Here is a 21,598-nt window from a genome sequence, read left to right as displayed (position 1 = left end):
ACCTGTTCATGGGCAAATGGGAGGAAGACATCATTGATGCCCCCAGGAGGCCAGAGGTGGCCCTGTGGGCTCGTTATATCGATGACGTCCTCCTCCTATGGGATGAAGTAGAATCAGAACTGTATACATTCATGGCTACCCTAAATGAAAATGATAGGGGTATACAATTTAACTTTGAGGCCAGTCAGAAGGAAATCAGTTTTCTTGATCTGAACATTAAGATTGAAAACGATAGTTTTGTGACATCCACATTTTTCAAGTCAACTGATTGCAACTCCTACATCTCTTTAGACAGCTGCCATTATGAACCTTGGTTGAGGGCTGTACCCCAGTCACAATTCACACGCCTGAGGCGGAATTGCACTGAGGTGGAGACCTTTGAGAAACAGGCAACCCTTTTCACAAATAGATTTTTGGAGAAGGGGTACGATAGCGAATCTTTGATGAGAGCACTTCAAGCAGCTCGAGAGAAGGACAGGTTAGCATTATTAGCTGATAGAAACCCAGAGGGATCGGATTCCCAGAATAGGGTACCTTTCATCACTACTTTTTCAGTTCAACACCGCAGCATCAAGCGCCTGATACAGAAACATTGGCATTTGCTAACTAGCGATCAGGTCCTTGGGGCTATTCTACCAGAAAGACCACAAATAGTATTTAAGGGAGCATCCTCTCTGGCCAGTTGGGTTGCACCGAGTGTGGAGGATCCCCCAAGGAATAATGGATACTTCTTCCAGAACCTTAAGAGTTACTATAGATGCAAAAACTGTCAGGTCTGCACTTTGAATAGATGTAAGGGCAGTAAAATCTGCAAGTTTACGTCCACAAGCACTTCGAGGTCTTATGACGTTGAGCCTTTTATCACCTGCTCCTCTGAAGGGGTGGTGGTGTACCTTATACAGTGCCCTTGCGGCCTTCAGTATGTGGGGAGGACCAAGAGAGCACTGAAGGTAAGACTCAATGAGCATATTGGCAATATTAGAAGAGGCTTCGATAAACACCCAGAATCTTGACATTATGACCAAATGCATAATATCTGTCATGGTTTTGAGTCTTCTCCTCCCCTATAATTGGCTTTTTCTTGTATTATATGCACAATGTTTTGATGCATTTTCCTTGTATTTTATTTGTTTTATTCAGTAGTGAATTTTTTATGCTTTGCTAGATGAGGGGGATGGGCTTTTGAGGATGATTTCTCCGCATATAGCGCATCCTGATTCTGGTATGATATGAACGGTGATGGTCTTAAATGTAGTGATATGATGACCTTATAATTATTGTATTTTATTTGTATGGTGCACTTTACAGCAAGACAGAAATGTGGTAATAACGCTAGAATTAACTGTTCTGTACTGCTCTAAGTCTTGCGGTATTGCATTGGGCAGAGACAGCTTGCTTTTACATTTGCGAATGAGATTCGGTGGAAGCGGAACTCATTGGTAATTCAGAACGAGGCTTGGGTGGATAATGATCTTGCGGTGGTTCAAGCACACTGGCAGAGTACACAGCCTGTTTACTAATGAGAGTGAGGCTTGGTTAGAGCGGAACTCGCCGCTCGCCATTGGTAATTCAGAACGAGGCTTAGATGGACAATGATCTCGCGGTGGTTCAAACACACTGGGAGAGTATACAGCCTGTTCACTAATGAGAGTGAGGCTTGGTTAGAGCGGAACTCGCCGTTGGCCCAGAGCGAGGCTTGGATGGGCAGTGGCAGTATAAAGAGAGGTGGCGCAGCGCGCCGCCCGTGCCCCTGGATGACGTAATTCTGCTACGAAATGCGTAGGGAGGAGCGAGGCGCTGACGTCACCTCGTGTGGAGTAGTCTGTATCCAGGAAGGACGGGTTTGTCCGTGTGCGTCCGTCCGGCGCAGCGGACTTAAGGCTGATGTTTTTCCTGTACACTGTAAGTGCAACTTATATTTTATTGGAGTCAAATAATAAAAGGTTTTATACTATTGGAGCTTTATTTTCCTTCCATGCAAATGATGTGTATCCTCGAGTTTTAACCATATGGGAGATTTAATGAAGAGGTGTGCCTACTAATCCATCTGACGGAAGAGGTGGTTTAAGGAGAGCAGCAAAGATCAATTTCGGATTGGGGGATATATTTACATCTACATGCGCTTTGTGACCCTCTGTAGTGAGGGGTCATGAACTTCTGGTAAGAAGTAGATCTATACACCTTGGTGGCGGATTGGGCACTATCCACAAGTGGAAGAATTAGTTTCCTCATTTATATTCAAGCTTATTTGAAAGACTTTTTTTCATATTCATTCTTATACTGTTCAATAATTGCACAGTGGGGTGTTTATTGCACTGTTGTTTTTTGGATTGTGATTCACAATTATTTTTCATTTTTTATTCATTTTTTATATTACCCATATGGAAAGGGTAAGGTTAAAGTTTGTGTGATATCATTACTGTTTATGTTAATTATATGCATGGGAGGTACTATTCCTTACGGCACATTTTGGGTTTAGCGCAGCTTATTTATTTCTAATATGATTGTTAGCTATGATTAAGCACTGTGTGTAGCGCAAAGCGCGTCAGTTTCTTGTTCTGCTGTGACATGCAATTTTGGATTTTGAGTTTTTTTGAATAAAATGCTTTTTTCGGAGTGCGGCTGTCCAGATCTCGCTTCTCTGTCTGGCAATCCTGGGTTTGGCAGTTGCCAGAAGAGCGATACTTGCCTGACTGCATTGTGTAAAGTGTAAACTTTGGTGGAGGGAGTATTATAGTGTGGGATTGTTTTTCAGCGAAGGGAACTCTTAGAGCATCAGCATACCAAGACATTTGGACAATTTTATGCCCCCAATTTTGTGGGAAAAGTTTGGGGATGGCCCCTTCCTGTTCCAACATGACTTTGCCAAGTAGTATACAGCGCTAAAGTGAAAACAAAATTAGCAGTGAATGACAGCAGCAACTATGTGATATAATCATAGTAAAACACACATTAAACAAAAAAATGTTGCGCTATTTAATATATGAACCTAAAAAGGTATGAATTATAAAGTGACTTTATGTGAATTAATATCAGTGATTATCCACAATAACCATATTAAAATTTAAATGTCCATATAACATCCACATGTGGCATATGGAAAAGAGCAGAGAGGTCCTCCTGTGACACCCATCACCTTATTAAGGGGGATGCTTACCAGAAATGATGGACCATCTATTTCTAGAATGGTAAAACACATTTGCAGCTAACCTGATTTCAACCCGATAGAACATCTTTGGGGTAAATTCGATTGAAGACAAGCCTGCTCGTCCAACATCAGCGCCTGGCCTCACAAATGCGCTCCTTGAAGAATGGTCAAACATTCTCATAGCCAAACTCCTATACCTTGTGGGCAGCCTTCCCAAAAGAGTTGAAGCTATTATAACTACAAAAGGGTGAGCCAACTCAATATCGAACCCTATGGACTAAGACGCCATTAAAGTTCATGCGTATGTAAAGACAGGCATTCCAATACTTTTGGATATATATATATATATATATATATATATATATATATATATCACACACACATTAATATATATACACAAACACTATACATCCAGAACATTAAGCAAAATAATAACCAACTGAAAATAAGTAAACGTGCACTGATGAATGTTCAATAGAGCATGGGCTACAATAACTAATTAAAGGTGCTTTCGTATAAAAAAGTGCTTCAATAATAAAGTGCTCTTAGAAACTGTCCAGTGCTTCAAAACACAAAGTGCTAAGTGCTATGCATCTTATTATTGTTGTCCTCAATAGTAACAGGTGTTCCTCCCAAATCCTAATTGATGTTGCTGCCATTGATTTTAAAATGACCTTTTCTTAGTTCAAATACAATACAATACAATTTTCTATTGTGAGTGAAATATGGGTTTTATGAGATTTTCTAATTATTGCATTTGTTTTTTATGTAGATTTTACACAGCATCCCAATTTTTTTGGAATTAGGATTGTACATACGACACACATGGTAAAACATCCAATAAAGAAATCCACTTTTTTATTAGATGTTTAACTATGTATATTATTTGCATCTTCCTATCTTCGTTGGTATCTTAATATTGTCTCAATATTAAAGAGAGGGGGACTTTACCTGGGATGGGCGATTGTATGATGGGAAGGTTTCTATGGCAGAGAGCTTTTGGATGGGGCGATTTCTGCTGTGGTGGGTCTTTTTTTTTTTTTTTTGCAGGAGAGTGATCATGAGCTCTTGGGGTGGGGTGCTCTTTGCTTGAGGGGTTCTAATGGGTGGAGCACTTTGCTGGGGTGGAGTAGAAACAGGATTTAAACTAGAAACATATAGCTTTTCATAACATTTTAAGAGCAGCATAGCTAGGGCAGTCATTTGTGGGAAATTTCCAGTAAAACTACAGTGCAAACATCTGTATTTGTATATCTTACATATTCAAAAGGCAAAATAGTGCCCTAATATCTTCACACATTAAACAAAAACAAAAAAACTTACTAGATTTTCAACTTCTGCGCTTTGCCTTACTCCCCATTGGAAAGATCCCATAATTGTAATGGCATAAGAGAGTGCCAAACCAACCTGTCCTGCATCGAGAGCTGTAGGGATACAAATTTAAAATGTTAACATTTCACATTAAAGGCTTAAGTTTACCTTTTGGAACATATTACATGTTCCACCCCATATTTATTAGCACAAGCTTAGGGTAGGCTATAAATAAGAAAATGGAATCAATTAATATCGATAGGCCCATCACACACTTTCCTGGATAAGGCTATTAGGAGTAAAAAGTCAAAAGTGGTATTAGACTAGCCAGAAAACTGCGATAGTAAATTAGAATCACTTTCTGAATTGAGCGATAGTGATCCGTGTGGAAATTCGTCAGACACTGAAAGTGACAGCACGATACCGCAACTGAGCAAATTTCAGTGTTTTTGATTATTGAATACATTTTATGATTTGTTATAAATATTTATAGTTATTTATTATATTATAATTTATGATTTCATTTTTCAAACTTTATCATACCCGGGATGTTTACTAGACTCTTGTTTAGACCAATTTAAGTTATTCCTAAAGCCTCGTACACACGGTACGATTGTTAGCATCTGAATTTTGTCAAAAGTGTGTGTGCCGGGATCTTGTCTTGCATACTAAACGGTACACAATTGTTGTTCCACAAACAAACATAGTGATGTACTACAAGGAATTTCAGCTCTTGAGCACCACCCTTTGGGCCCCTTCTGCTAATTTTGTGTTCCGCGAGCACTGATTCCGAGCATGCGTGTTTGTACTTTTGACTTTTGTGTGATGGATTTATGTATGAATCATAGGAAAGTCAAACCATTGTCCGCCGAAAATGTACTAGCAATTGTCAAAAGGAGCATACTAACGGTAAGATTTTAGGACAACAGTCTGTCAACAGACAACCCCCTGCCAACAACCGTACCATGTGTACCAGGCTTAATAATTACATGCCTACAACATAAAACAAAATATTTCCATGCAAAACAATGTACCGCTTTGAGCTTCAAAAAGCAGACATAATCACACCGCCAGGGAGGTTAAGGCTTGCAAAATTATATTTAAAGCATTTAAAATATGTAGCCAAAATAGTATGCAAAATAGTAACAGTTCTATATCTACCTTTTTTTGTAAATCACCCTAAGCATAAAAGTCCTCTGCAGTCATCTTCAGTATTTTGCTCTGCTGTGTGAGAGAGCAGCCATTCCTCTTTGTTCCCTGCTTCTTCAGCAATATTGTGGACTGGAGAGTTCTAGGTATGGCACAGCAGGCGGTGTGTCAGACTGCTGTAGAGATAACTGCTCCACTCACAGAGTGAAGTTGTCCTCTGTTGTAATAAAAATAATCACTTTTCTATGGGGGAAGGGGGGCAATTTAAAGGAGAAGTCCAGCCTGAATTTTTTAGACTGGGCTTCTCCTATCGGTCACAGAAGTGCAATTAGTTTTGTACTCCTGTGACCCATCAGTCGAGGCATCGCATCATCCCGACTTCCAAATCTGGATCCGCAAACTGCCTTGATTGATGGCAGTCTCAGCGAGCCATTGAGATGGCCTCTTCCCACCCCTCCACAGCTCAGTGCTCCAGTGAGTGTGGAGGATCAGAGAGGTGAGATGCTGACTGACAGTCAGCAGCTTTCCTCTCGGGGCTCTGCAGAGATGGCGGGGGGACAGCTGCAGCATCGGCCCGTACTTCTCTTTTAAAAACGTGTGATATAATACTGTAACTATATTGTTGCACGCCGATTAAATATATATTATTTGTACTGATGCTTCAATTGTGTTTTAAAAATTTAGGGGCTGGCCAGCTAGCAGGGATTTTCTTTTTTTTACTAGTTTCCCCAGTTTAAAAAAAATGTTCTTTTAGCATATACTGTAATTCTTGATTAGAAGCAGCAGAGCAGTTTTGTACTTGAGACAGTGTCTAGGAACCCTCCATTCTTTTGGACCCAAAAGTGCCCATCATGCCTTTGACATCATCATAACCATATCCTGGAAAACCCAAACGTGCAGCGCTACATATATTCATCCACCCAAAATCATAGTGCAAACAGTAATATGTGCATTGACTGTTAAAAAAAGTGCACAAAATAAATCTAAAGTCCATAGAGGAACCAAAACAGTTAAAAACCGCAGCTCTGAGTGTTTAAAAAAAGAACAGCAGAAACATCCAACAGCGAGGAAGTCTTCTCGTAGTGAGCAGTTAAGAGAGAAGAGAAACCACCAGATCCCAAGGCTCAGATGCACTACGACACCCAGGTGTTACAATAAGAAAACACCCAGGTGTTTTTATATTTATGCTTTAGGGCTGAATGATAGGTTTAATCTGACAGAGAAACACACGCATTTAACATGGCCCTTTAAGCATAATTTCTAATATTTGCATACCCAGGTGTTACAAGCAGGGGCTTACTAGAACAAATTGACCACTATGATATAGTTAGTCATAGCGCGTAAATTATTTTTTCTTTAATATAGCCATGTTGTACTTCGGTGTAATCCAGTTCTCAAAACAGATGTTGTTGCTACAGGGGGAGTCTAGGAACATAAAGAACTACCTGTTGATAGCTTGCACCTCAACCGTTATGGATGCTGCCTTGATTACTTTAAGTGCTATACTATTTACAACTGGCTTTCTGCCTAAACTAAAAGGTTGCCTGAGTCAGGGTCTGCTTTATGGCAAACAATTCTCTGAAGTTCTGAAGCCCCAGTGCAAATCATGAATCATTTCCAAAACTTGGCCAATGACCAATTTGCAACTTGTCTAAAGTTTTTAGCATATTCGTGTTCTAGTTTTTCACAGCCAAACTGATACTAAGCATTTATCATAACCTCATTCTAGACAATTGTCATATATTAACAAAATTCATAAGCAACGCAAGTATCTTTTAAAAATTACACAAAATGGGTTCCGATCAAACGTACACAATCATTTAATCACTTGAACTTGTCTTAAACAGTTGTGGAATTGACGGAGCACTCAAGTAACAATATAAATATCCAAACTATTAATACTGATTAATCATTTGTTTTTGAACAGCAAAATTCAAATTACCTTCTGCTGTAGCACTAGAAAAACTGTAAAGAGGACTGCTAAGGTTCTAGTTGTGAAGTCTAATTTTATAGTAAAAGAAATTCATAATAAGCTCCCAAGGCAGTAAACTGTTCAGGTAAATGTGGACAAACTGTCCTCTTTATAAGACGAGTATGAACTACAGTGCCTCAATTTAAATAACAGAATAACTATTACTTAGAAAATGTATTTAAGGAAGGCAAAACACAACTTACTTTTTGAAAGAATTAGTGAACCAAAGGCAATGGCTATAACAAACAAGGCGCATATGGCATCCAGACGCACTGCAAGCCAACGGGATGTCGTCAGGAATAAAAACCAGGCCTCTGAAGAGAAAGCAAGGAGTGTGATATAATGTGCAAAACAGTACTCAAAAAAACAAATATTTCATTGTAGTCAAAATACGTTTGACATTTTTGTTTTTCTTTTCATTTGCACTTGTGGCAGAAGATGCTTTGTAATTTAACAGATGAAATGCCACTAACATGTACATAAAGCTATGCTGAGAGCCTGCACAGAAAGAGAGAGACTGAAATAACTTTTTGTAAGTAAATGCTGAATCACACAACTGAAGCCCTAGGCACGTCATATCATGTTTTTTTTTTTTTTTTATAATTAATGTTTATTAAAGAAGAGAAGCGTGTACAAAGTATAACGAGCAATACATAAACCAATATCAAGGGCAGCAACATTATATCGTTAGTTACAATGGAACAGTCAAATACACCCACCTCTTCTATTATGAAAGAGGGAATATAGTGGACAGAAATAGAGGGAGAGTAAAGGGAAGGGAAAATAAACAGAAAGAGAGAAAAAGAGAAAGAAAGGGGGGGGGGGGATGTGGGAGACGGGGGGGGGGGGAAGGAGGGCGGACCACCCTCAGATAAACAATTGCAAAATTACAGTAGATATAGTAAGAACAAGAGTTATGATCACATCACACTGGTTGAGACATTATGGCTGCATAACTAGATGAATATTTAAAGGCAACCCAACAGGCCCAGATCTTCGTTGCCAACTCAGATTTACCCCGGAGGGAGAGAGTCATGTCCTCCATGTAATATGTGGTATCCACGTTGAGTAACCAACGCCGGAGCGTGGGGATCGTCTTCAGCTTCCAAAACTGAGGAATGAGGGTTTTGGCAGCGTTTAAGAGGTGTGGTGTAATCGACCTCTTATAGGGGCCCGTCGGCCTCCCCGTGCAATGGAACAGAACATACCACGGGTCATTAGGTACCTCCCACCCCTGGATTTCTTTAATCGTGTAGAAAATCGCCAGCCAGAATGGGCAGATCCTCGGGCAGTACCACCAAATATGAGCATGAGTGGCTACCTCCCCGCACTCCCGCCAACAGAGTGGGGAGGACTGAGGAGAAAACCTATGTAAAACAACCGGTGTGTAGTGCCATCTGGTCAAAAGTTTATACGCCATTTCTGATGTCTTAGAGGATCCAGAGGAGGTATGAGCCAGGGTTAGGATTTGTGATTGCTGGGACGGAGACAGAGCCGTATGCAGTTCCCTTTCCCAGTACCGTAGGAAGGAGGGAGTACCCGTAGAAGTGAGGGACAACAATGCCTGATAAAAGTACGAAACCGGCCGCTCAATCGGGTCAGGTTCGGCAAATGCGGTTTCCACAGGTGTAAGCTCCGCCAAGGTGCGCAAGGGCTTTGGGAGCATGCGAACAAAGTTCAATAGTTGATGATGTTTCCAACGATCCATGTAGGATATGGGGGAGTCACCCATGATGGAAGAAAGAGGCAACACCCCGGATGGGCCGGTGAACTGATGTAGACATGTGTTAGTGCCCAGCCGCCACGGGTGAATCTGAGGGTCCATGTTACCCGGGGGGAAAAAATCGTGACCCACCAAGGGCATCAGGGGGGAGTTATACAACCAGCCATACATCTTACAGATAGAGTCCCACACCATCAAGGAGGAGTGTGTAAGCGGTGACGTGGTAGGCAAAAGGGTCCGGAACTTCCTCGGGATCCACATCAGTGTGGAAGGGTCCGCGCCACAGAGGTCCGTTTCTAAGTTTACCCAGAGTTTCGTGGCCTTGCAATACTTCAAGTCAGAGAGCCTAGTCAGCACAACGGCCCTGTAGTAAAGCTTAAAGTCTGGTACAGCTAAACCCCCGCTACACTTAGGGCGGATGAGGAGAGATCTATTCAGCCTGGGTCTTCGCCTATTCCATATGTACCGGTATACCAAAGATGTCAAGATAGTAAAAAACCCCACCGGTATCCCAAACGGGACCATCTGAAGCATGAAGAGCATCCTGGGCAGCAAGTTCATCTTAACCAGACCAATTCTGCCCAGCCAAGAATGTCGGAGCTGGGACCACCTTTGGATATCTGACCTAAGTGTGTTGAGCAAAGGCAGAAAGTTAGCGCGGAACAGGGACGATAGGGGAGGGCGTAAGTTGAATGCCCAAATATTTCATGGAGCTCAACTGCCAGGTAAAGGGATAGTTCTTTTTCAGGTGAGATACCTGTTTGGCGGGGACGGAGATGTTTAACATTTCCGATTTGGACATATTGATTTCAAAATTTGACACCGCGCCGTAGGCCGAAAACTCGGACATAAGATTTGGAAGGGTGATCAGAGGCTGTTGCACATAAAACAAAATATCGTCCGCGTAAGCCGCGTATTTGTGTTCCATCGTACCTATTGTTACGCCATGTATATTCGGGTTTCGCCTAATAAGGGATAAAAATGGTTCCAGGGAGATCGCAAATAAAATCGGCGAGAGCGGGCAACCCTGGCGAGTGCCGTTGTATAGGGTGAAGGGGTCACTAAGGGTACCGTTAATCCGTATCTGAGCTGTGGGGCAGTGGTACAACGCCGCTATTTTGGAGCGCAAAGTGGGTCCTATACCCAAATGTGCCAGCGTAGCCATTAGGAAGTCCCAGTCCACCCTGTCAAACGCCTTCTCAGCATCCGTGGAAAGTAACAGGGTGGGCTGGGAAGTCCGCCGCACATAAGCCATCAGGGAAAGTGTGCGGAGAGAATTATCCCGCGCTTCCCTCCCGGGGATGAATCCTGTCTGATCCCGTGAAATCCACTGTGGCACCAAGGGGAGCAGCCTATTCGCTATGGCTTTAGCATAAATCTTCGCATCAATATTCAAGAGCGAAATAGGGCGGTACCTCGCGCAGTCACTAGGGTCCTTGCCCTCCTTGGGTAATACCGTGATGTGGGCATGAGTGGTCTCCGGGCAAAGGTCCCCGCCGTCCGAGGTCACGTTAGCGTATCTGGTCAAATACGGCAACAGTATGTCAGCGTACGCTCTATAATAAGATACCGTGAGGCCGTCTGGTCCCGGTGCCTTACCGCGCGCCATAGCTTTCATGGCGCCCAGAAGCTCCGCAGCCGTAAACTCCCCCTCCAAGGAAGCCAAAACCTCCTCGGAGAGCTTCGGGAGGGCGGCACGGGCCAGATAGTCCCCAATAAGGCGTCCCCGAGCCTCTCTATCATGGACACCCTGGTGCACCTGATAAAGACGCTGATAAAAGTCCCTGAATGTCTTGGCTATACGGGGGGTCTCGAACACCAGGTCTCCCGAGGGGGGCTTAACTTTGGCAATAAACGCCGCATTTTTACGCTGTCGCACCGAGTTGGCCAACAGCCTACTGGGCTTATCTCCCCACTCATAAAATCGGTGAGCTACTATCCGCGAGCGTCGCTTTTGATCTAAATGAAGGAGGGACTTCAGGGTCTCCCGTTTTTCCGTTAAGGCGTGGAAAAGGGCCGGAGTCTGGTTCAGCTTATGCCGGCGTTCTAAGTCTGTAATGTCACGCAACAAGTCGGACTGTTGTAATAAGCGCTCTCTCTTTTTCCTAGAACCCAATTCCATGAACTTTCCCCTAATATACACCTTGTGGGCCTCCCATAGCACTCCCGGCGAAACTTCAGGACTGACATTAGTCTTAAAATAAAACTCCAAACTGTCACCCATCACCTTTTTATCCGCCTCTTCGGCTATAAGTTCCTCGTTCAACTTCCAGTTAGTGGATTTCAGGGGTACGGACGCCACTCTAATGGTTAAGGAAATCGGAGCATGGTCCGAAATGGGGGATGAGTCAATGCTTGACTTCACTATGAGCGGGAGATGCTGGTGATCAATGAAGCATAAATCAATTCTAGAGTATGTTTGGTGCACCGGAGAGTAGTAGGTATAGTCCCTTTCCCGCGGGTGATTAATTCTCCAGACATCCATCAACTGTAGGTCATGGAGTCGAGAACGTATATACCTCACTCCCCTGCCGGAAAGCGAGGAACCACCTCTAGAGGTGTCCAAAGTAGGTTCCAGGGGAACATTAAAATCGCCCGCTAGTAGAATGCATCCACGTGCAAAATTCCGTAGGGAGTTGAGTGTGGAAGCCAGGAAGCGCACCTGGTTTTTGTTAGGGGAGTATAAGGTGGCCAAAGTACACTGCATGCTGCCCAGGGTGCCCCGCAGAAACAGAAAACGTCCCGCAGGATCACACAACATTTCCTCAAACGTGAACGCGGTTCCCCTACGAATCCCAATGGCCACGCCTTTTGCTTTAGAAATGTCGGAGAGGCTGTAGTACCACGTGGGGTACTTCGGTGAGTGCAGTCTAACTCGAGTCGTCTGCGTGAGGTGGGTCTCCTGGAGGAAGACCACATCCCCCCGCAAACGGTCCAGCTCCCTATATAAGTTGTGTCTCTTCCCCGGGGCGTGAAGGCCCCGTACATTAAAAGATACAAGGTTCACAGTAGCCATGGGGTCTCAGGAGGAGGAACCGCGATCACCACAACATTACCGATGCAATACAGAGGCGGTCTGCCGCTAAATAGGGGGGAGGGGATCAGAGGAGGTGGAGGCAATAGACAAGAAAGGTGAAAGAGAAAAGGAAAGGAGAAGGAAAGGAGACAAGAAAATGAAAGACCCCACCTTAGTGGGAAAAACAAAATGAACCAAAAAAGGTGCTGTCGGAGAACAGCTAGTAGTGCACGCATTTCCATGCCATGCGCGAGCGGGCTGCGTGACCGCCACAGGGCCCCCACGCCCGCCACCCCAACAGGGGAACGGGCGCCAGGGCCCCGCGCCGGGCAGCCCCCACTCAAAAAGGGGGGGACGGGACTCGGGCAGCCGGGCACAAACCACACCATAAAGGTCCAAAGTAGCGCCCCGCGGTCCGGTGCGACACCAAGGCATAAAAATCTAGAGATAACATCATCCAAAACATAAAATGGTAAAACGCCTGTAAAGAACAATATGGGTATGAAGCTAAGGCAGTAAGATACATAATGGGGGGGGGGGGGTACCGCGAGTCAGTCACGCTCCAAAGGCACAGAGAGGGAGAGGGAAAAATAACACACCATTAAATAAGGCAAAAGAACAGCAATGTTCACCTCCAAACTGAGGCCCCCAAGGAGGTACCGGGGTATGGGCCACATGGCCAAAGGTGACTCAGCCGTGGCCTTGCAAAAACTCGTTGCCGCCAGAGGCGGTCAGCTTCCTCGCACAAACTTGGTAAGGGAGCCCCCCCAATTGCGTTCAGGCGGTATGTCCCACAAATGCAAGTAGACATCCTGAACAGGTAAACAAGCTGATGGGCAGGTCGCCATTTCAAGGGCGGTAATCAGGTGCAGAAGTGCGGCGGGCACGGCTCACTCTCTGCCAGCCCTGGTCGGCCCCAGCGGGCAGGGGCGGGATGCCGTAATGCCATCCAGGCAGCTCCGGGATAGGAACGGACATATCCGTGCAGAATTTGGGCAGCTCCTCCGGGAATCGAAGTATTGCGGTTCTGCCATCTCTAGAGGCGATCAAGGCCGCAGGGAAGCCCCACTTATATTTAATGGACGCCGCCCGAAGCAGTTCCGTAAGGGGTCGTAAGGCCCTGCGTCGATCCAAGGTTTCCTTAGCTAGGTCCGGGAAAAAGGATAACATCGCTCCATGAAAATCAAACGGAGTAGCTCCCCTAGCTTTCTGCATAATCAGTTCCTTTTCAGGATAATGGTGGATCCGGCAAATGATGTCCCGTGGGACGTCTGTAGCAAGATTGCGTGGTCGGAGTGCCCTGTGCACCCGGTCAATCTTCAAGGGGGCGTCAGCTGCTCGGCCCAGAAGACTGTTGAAAATGCCCCGGACGGTAACAGGTCGTCGTCCCCAGTCGCTTCGGGAAGTCCCCTAATCCGAACGTTATTACGTCTGTTACGATTCTCTTGATCTTCGATCTTGTAAACGGTCGTACGATGCGAAATGGCAAGTTGTCGTGTAGTCGCCTGTAAGGATCGGATAGCGTCCGCATGGCGATCTAGACGTTGCTCCGACTCTTCGACACGAACCAATACTTGCGAGAGATCCGAACGAACTACGGAGACCTCCTTCTTAATGACCCGCTCGAGGTTCAGTAGTATGGAGGCGAGATCGGAGGTGGTAGGGAGACCGCTCACTCTCGGCGCCGCTCCGGCGGAAGGATGTTGCTCCCCTTCATCGCCCGAGCCTGCCGAGGACTCGGGCGAGCGCGACCTCCGGTCCAGCCCATCGCAGGAGGCGAGATCCACTCCACCCCGCTGCTTGTGGCCTAGGTCGTCCTGCTCTTCCACCTCGTCCGGTTCCACGGAGAGGAATCGTTTAATTGACCCCGTCGAGGCACCTTTCTTGGGCAGAGACTTGCCCGTCCGCCGGCCCATCGTTCAGGTAGCAAAAATATAGCTTTTTGGATGATTTTAGGTACTTTTCTCGGTGTCGGCCTCGGAGCTCACAGAGCACACGTCTGCTCTAGCACATCACCAGGCCACGCCCCATATCATGTTTTTTAAGGTCATGTGACCAAGTGCTTGGACCTTCAGACATCTGACCAACATTAAAGAATGCCCGGAGCAACATTTTCCTAAGAAAAATGTGTATATGGCAGTCCTTTTTTGCAAACCTTCTACTAGGATATGATATATGTTTGTTTCTTAGCAATGTTTTACTTATTCCATAAAACCCAGCCTTGTGGGTGTATTTATAGTTGTCTTTCTTTCTAGTTCAGAATCTCTGCAACTATGTTGTACTTCAGAAGAACAACTGACCTCGTAGTTACTTCTCTGACTAATGCTCTCTCTGCCATATCACTGAGCTTTTGATATTGTGGTTGAGCAATATTCTTTCCATTTTTTTTAAATGGATTTACTGTTGCTCTGAAAGATGTTAAAAGTTTGAGATACATTTTTATAACTTGACCTTGATAGTGGCTTCCTCTAAAATGTATCCCAGATTAGTTTTGATAGCTCCTAGTCTGAATGATGCATTTTATTTTAAGATCATGTGACACTATTTACACATAGATGACTTCCCTCAATTAATTATGTGACTTTCTAAGACAACTGGATGCAGCATATCTAGGAATTTTACAGAAAATGTTGAATATACGTAATTGTGAAGTTTTTTTTCATTTTCAAATAATTTGGAAAAATAGGTGGATTTTTTTTTCTCTCTTTGAAATGATGGAATCATTTGTTTAGAACAATGACATACAGTGACAATTCAATCAATTTTAATTACAGCAGTATCCATTTTTATAAAAACAAACGTTTGCATTATCAGTGGTAAATTCTAAGGTGGGTAAACACTTATTAGACAGTAGACAGTTTTATAGAGAACCTGATACCCACCAGTGGCTCAGGCATGTTCAGATAATATCCTATCCCGCTGGGCAGCTGTCAAAGCTGACAGCCAGTCATAGGTGGCAGAGGCATTCACCACACTGCCGCATGTATGTAGCTATAAATGCAGCTGCAGGATGGGGAATGTCCCCACTGCCTATTAGTGGCTGACAACTTTGACAGCTTCCCAACAGGTAAGCTCATACAGGTTTGGACTAACGTCTGAACTCAAGTAGGACGTTCATTGCTACTCACAAGGTTTTTTAAGGATAGTTCCTGAGCCTTGGTACAATCGAAGCAAATAATGCTAAAATTATGAAAACCAATGAGTATAGGTTATGCAGTGATATGAATAAAATCTGACTGTAGTAAGTTCAGCTCAGCTTTTGCTTTGATCAATGCCAATGTTAGTTGCATACAAATATTACGTTTATACTGCGCAGCCGTGCAAAGCAAAAACGTAACCTATTAAGTGGGCATTAATGTTCAGGAGGTGGCGCAGCTTCTGTATTATGTGACCGCTGTGATGACTGGGAGCCTGTCCTACTGGCTCCTAACCAGAAGACAGGAAGGGAAGATAGATCTCCTCAAGGGGACACAGCTAGAAAAGAAAACCCTTCCTTATTTTATACACTCTTCAAATCTACTTTAATTAGTACATTTCTACAAAACTGTAAAAATAATAGTCTTTATACACACCAGAATGAAGGTCTTGCTGTGTGTCAAATAAATGCTGAAATCGCTCTTCTGCTTTAAATGCCCTAATGGTCCAAAGTCCTTGGAGAGAAGATGACAGATGGGAGAACACTGGACTTCGAGCTAGAAAAGTTGAATGCCAGCTGTTAGTTTTATATCTCTTGTACAAAACATGACCCAAATACAAAGCAAAGGAAATTAGAAAGGAATCCACCACAGATTTGCCTAGTCTGTTCCACAATCCAAATAATATACTCATCAGCTAGTATTTTTCTTACCTGTAGCCTTGGTTCACACTGACAGCAGGAATGAAAGCGTGGAAGTTCAGCTGAACTCCCACGATTTCATTCCCGCATGTCCGTCCCGACTTCCGGGGCAATTTTAAAGACATCTGTGCAGGTTGCTGCACAGATGTCAAAGGAAATCGCACCCCGAAGTCGCCAAAAGTAGTATAGAAACTACTTTTGGTAATCGGTGCGGCCCCACAAAATGCAGAATCACCCGATTCGGATGATGCCATTGCCGACAATTGCCACCGATTTGGCATGCGATTTGACATGTCAAATCGCATGCCAAATGGCATCAATGTAAACCAGGGCTTAGAGTAAGTCTAAGGAGGCTACCCATGCTGAACTCCTGAAAGTTTTAGCTGACTGGCTGTCTCTGCCATCAATGCTCTGAAATAATGGACTGAAATAAACATGCAGCTCAAGAAAATTAAAGTGAAATACCAACTCTGAATCTGGGTGAATGATTTAGAACATATCACAAGGATCAGATCATCACAAAAAGAAGGAAACTAGTATTCTCTGTAACGGTCTGGAGTCTCTTTACTCTGGGTTTCCCGATTTCCTTATATTGATTCATATACAATGGCTTACACCTACCATTAAGTGATTGCACACGTGCAAAAGCTCTGATTTGATCCATACCCCTCCCCCTCATTATATCCATATAACCCCTCAGGGAAATCAGGGAATTCAAGATGCAGGGAGATCTCTGGGGAGAGTCTGTGGAGCTGTCATATAACTGAAAAAGTTTGGTGAGATGGGCAGGCAAGCGCTGAGGTGCATACAGACCACATTTGGAGGGGAAACAAGAAGATAATAGGGGTACTTGTTACCAGAGATAATAGATCTTTCCAGTACTAAGTTAGCAAAAGAAGCTGACCTGTGCCAAGGCCATTTCTTTTTTTTTTTTTTAAAGAGGCAAGAGCAGAAGTACTTCTTAGCTTGTAAAACAGGAAGCTCTACAGGAGATCATTCAGAGAGCTGGTCACTGCAGTAATTACAAAACAATTGTTTTTAGGAGCATGATGGAAATTCCATTGTTGAGTAGATAAGGGTCCATGTGCAGATATAAAGGGAGAGGACAGCAATAGAAATTTGTCATGTACCTCTCTGAAAAACAAAGTAAAATAATAGATCAAAACACCTTTACAATTGTCAATCCCCCTTTCTTAAGGGGTGGGAGCAAATCTTTACTGCAAACAAAGTTTTTTGAGGTCAGCTAGGATTAGCAGTGGATGGTCTGCCACAATGCGAAGGACCTGCTGTAGATGAATTACTGAGAAGGAGAACAGATCTCATCTGTATGGTAGAGGAGGCCCAATTAATAGAGAAGCGGAGGATAGTGTGGTAGGAACCTCCTTCTCCAATTAGCTGCCTCTATGTATTCCTCAATGGAATCTTCTAAGAGAAGCTCGCATTCAAAGGGCATGTGCAAAATGCACCTTTCATGAGGGTGTTCTGCCAATTAAGCTCTAATGCCCCATGCACACGATCAGATTTTCTGCTGAGTTTTTCCTTCAGATTTACCAAAACCATGTAGTGCAAGGGCCTGCCTGATTGCATACACATTTAAACTCCTAAGGTTTGATCTCATATTATATGGTTTTGGTAAATCTGAAGGAAAAACTCAGCAGAAAATCTGATTGTGTGTATGCGGATTAAGCCATATGATTCCAAGAATACACATAGAAAACTAGAAAAGCTAAAATTTCTGGGGAAATTGTGTGAAGTGTTCTTGCCTCCACCTACTGGAGTGTGCGGAGTAACTGGGGGGGTCATAATGTTTTGGCCAGTCATAATATTTTGGCTGATCATAGGGTTGTCAGCTTTTGTCACCTCCCACTCTAGCTTTGAACATTTTGCCATTCATTCCTATGGGACAAGTTTTGTCACAAAAACACCAATATTTTGTGGATCATACGGCGAAAAGTTCCACAAAGTAATAGCACACCAATCGGGAACAACCCGCACGCTTTGGTATATTACTGTCTATGTAGTGTAAAAGCTCTGGGAGGAGTTAGGGTGGTAAATTTTGCTATAATAATAATAATATATATGTGAAATAACAACAGCAAGTGCTCTTGCTATGCAAGAACACTTAAAGTCATTCTGGAAATGTTACAGATCACATTCTAGATGGTGTTTACCCAGAAGAGCAGTTTTAAGGGCAGAGTTCCTTCATTGGATCAGGTCATATCTATAGTAACGAATGAGAAAAGGGGTGGCTTGCCTACTGCCTACTGTTCTGAATAGATTACTTTGATCTTCGATTTAATGGAATAGATAACTTTGATCTAATGCACATTCAGCAATATCACTGCAATTGTGCGCAACATAACCTAGACCTAAACCCTTTCCTTGAAAAGAAGTGAATAAGGAGCTAGTCATACATGATTCTTTTTTTTCATTCAAGCAGTGGGTTGAACGAAAAAAAAAAGTGTCACTTTCCCCCATCCACATATGTGAATGGGAGAATCCCACCCGCGCAGGAAGTTTCCATTACTTCAGAATACAATTATTAGTGTATAGCCAGTGGCACTGATTGCTCACAAAAAATATGACACTACTACTGATCCATTTGAGTACAACCAGCCTGCCCATACATGAATCGAATTTCAGTCAGTCCCTGTATGGCCAGCTTTACACCAGGCATAAAAGTATAATTTACAGGCAGATCTAATATCTCTCACTTATCTATAATGCCATACAGCAATAGATAGTCTCTGAAACAGATCTTTCAATTAATACGTTAGCATATCTGTCTCTTATCTGCGCAATTCCACAACACTATGGGTAGATATACAGCCATGGCCAAACGTTTTGAGAATTACACAAATAAACATTTTCACAAAGTTTGCTTCTTCAGTGTTTTTAGATCCTCTTGTCAACTGTTACTATGGTATACTGAAGTATAATTACAAGCAACTCTTAAGTGTCAAAGGCATGTATTGACAATTACATTAAAGCAGAGTTCCACCCAGAAATGGAGCTTCTGCTGTTCAGATTCCTCCCTCTCTCCGGTGTCACATATGTCACCTTTCAGGAGGTAGGAGGGAGCAGATACCTGTCAAACTCCCACTTCTGGGGAAAGCAGCTGCACATTGAGTGGCGATCTACGAAATGTCCAGCAAATCCCCCCGCTGTCTTCTGGGGACACACAGGTCCCAGAAGAAAGCAGGGACCAATCAGAACACGCAGTGCAACTTGCACATGCCAGTAGGGAACCAGAAGTTTAGACGAAAGTCTTCACTGACACAGGACTAATTGTACCGCTCACCTTTTCTTTTCCAAACAAGGTTTTTTCCTAATGCCCCAAACAATCGGAAATGGGATTCATCAGGGAAAATTACTTTACCCCAGTCCTCAGAAGTCCAATCCCTGTACCTTTTGCAGAATATCAGTCTGCCCCTGATGTTTTTCCTGGAGAGTTGTGGCTTCTTTACTCTCCTTCTTGACACTAGACCATCCTCCAAAAGCCTTCACCTCACTGTGCGTGCAGATGCACTCACACCTGCCTGCTTCCATTTCTGACCAAGCTCTGCGCTGGTGGTGCCATGATCGCGCAGCTGAAACAACTGCAGGAGACTGTCTTGGCACTTGCTGTACTTTCTTGGGTGCCCTGAAGCCTTCTTCACAAATTAATTTTCATGGCAAAGAAGGAGTTTTCAATTAATTGCAATTCATCTGATCACTCTTCATAACATCCTGGAGTATATGCAAATTTCCATCATAAAGACTGAGGCAGCAGACTTTGAGAAAAATAGAATTTTTGTACTCACCGTAAAATCCTTTTCTTTGTAATTTACCGACTGACACAGCTCCTCTCTGTAACAAAATGGGTTGTTGGCCATATCACTGGATATTACTAGGCAAAGTTATAAAACAACACTTCAGAACTTTTAGTTCCGCCCAGGGGCGGTCCCTAGGCTACAATCCCCACAGTCTGCCCTAGCAGCCTCAGTACGTCAACAAGCAGTATAACGTAAAGAGAAAAAAAAAGGAGGGGCGGGTGCTGTGTCGGTCGGTGAATTGCAGAGAAAAGGATTTTACGGTGAATACAAAAATCCTATTTTCTCTTATATTCACCGACCGATTTTTTCGAAAAAACAGGAAAAAAATATCGGTTGCATATTCAATTGCAACTACACGGCCGCCTGCAAAACTTTGCGGCCAAAACAGGCATCAGCCGATGCACTGACGTTTACCTTGTAAAACTTGGTAAACGTACGGACAGACGACCAGGTCGCCGCCTTACATAACTGAGCGACGACGCTTGGTGTCGAAAGGCCCAAGACGTTCTGATTGGCCTTGTGGAGTGGGCCGTGACTGGAAAGGGGGGCACCTGACCCTTCAAGGCGTAGGCTTGTACTACAATCTGTCTGATCTACCTGGAAATGGTGGCTGACGAGACTGCCATGCCTTTCTTGGGACCAGCCACCGAAACAAACAGTGAGTCTTACTTCCGAAAAGGGAGCCATGGCAGGCAAATACACCTTCAGAGCCCTAACCATGTCCAAAGTGTGAAGGGCCACCTTTTTAGGGTGCTTCGGCTTAGGACACAGTGATGGTAATACAATGTCCTCATTGATATGAAAAGCTGAGACCACCTTCGGTAGAGAGGACAGTTGCAGACACAACACCACCTTATCCTTGTGGATAACCAGATGGGGCGACTTGCAGGACAAGGCCGCCAATTCCCGAAACCCTCCTGGCTGAGGTGATGGCCACTAGAAAGACCACTTTCTGGGAAACAGTCAAAAGGGGAATCTCCCTGACATTCTCAAATGGCGGTTTTTAAAGCACCGACAACATCAGGTTCAAATCCCATGGGGGTAACGGTGGACGCACCGGAGGGACTACGTGTCGTACCCCCTGAACGAAGGTACTCACTAAGGAGTACGATGCCAGGGGTCGTTGGAAAAAGATAGCTTAGGCTGAGATTTGCCCTTTGATGGTGCTTAATGCCAATCTCTGGTCCACTCCCTGCTGGAGAAACAGCAGGATCCTAGTATGGAAAAGGATCGTGGATGCCATCATTTTTCCTCACACATGGAGATGTAGGCCTTCCAGGTACGATGGTATATCTTCCGAGAAGAAGATTTCCATGCCCTCAACATAGTTGGAATCACAGAGTCCGACAGACCCTGGTTCCTCAACACCTGGCTCTCAATAGCCATGCCATTAAAGCCAGCGATGGTAAAGCAGGATGGAAAATTGGACCTTGAGATAGGAGGTCCTCTCGCAACGGCAGTCGCCAGGGAGCATCTGCCACCAGATGCACCAGGTCTGCATACCAAGGACGCTGAGGCCAATCTGGGGCAACCAGTATTACTGGGATCCCCTCGGCTTCCACTCTGCGAAGCAGGCGTGGCAACAGTTTCAGTGGAGGAAAGGCGTAAATCAGCTGGTACTGATCCCAC

At 44.1% G+C, this 21,598-nt stretch overlaps 1 protein-coding gene across 1 annotated transcript in view; it reads right to left on the bottom strand.

The window, feature by feature from the left end:
* Positions 1 to 21,598, bottom strand: part of ABCC4 (ATP binding cassette subfamily C member 4 (PEL blood group)) — a 508,465-nt gene that overhangs the window by 97,183 nt on the left and 389,684 nt on the right. Inside the window, exons 22-24 of the mRNA XM_077483038.1 lie at positions 15,892 to 16,011; positions 7,784 to 7,894; positions 4,472 to 4,572 (exon numbers count right to left, since the gene is read on the bottom strand). Of these exons, the coding sequence (XP_077339164.1) occupies positions 4,472 to 4,572; positions 7,784 to 7,894; positions 15,892 to 16,011 (332 nt within the window). The remainder of the gene's footprint in view (positions 1 to 4,471; positions 4,573 to 7,783; positions 7,895 to 15,891; positions 16,012 to 21,598) is intronic.

Source organism: Lithobates pipiens, unplaced genomic scaffold (assembly GCF_037356315.1).
Source record: "Lithobates pipiens isolate NorthernLeopardFrog02 unplaced genomic scaffold, aLitPip1_a1.2 Scaffold_16, whole genome shotgun sequence".
Classification (NCBI taxonomy): Eukaryota; Metazoa; Chordata; class Amphibia; order Anura; family Ranidae; genus Lithobates; species Lithobates pipiens.
The sequence above is the reverse complement of the archived record's forward strand: the minus strand, read 5'-3'. Positions and strand labels throughout refer to the sequence as shown.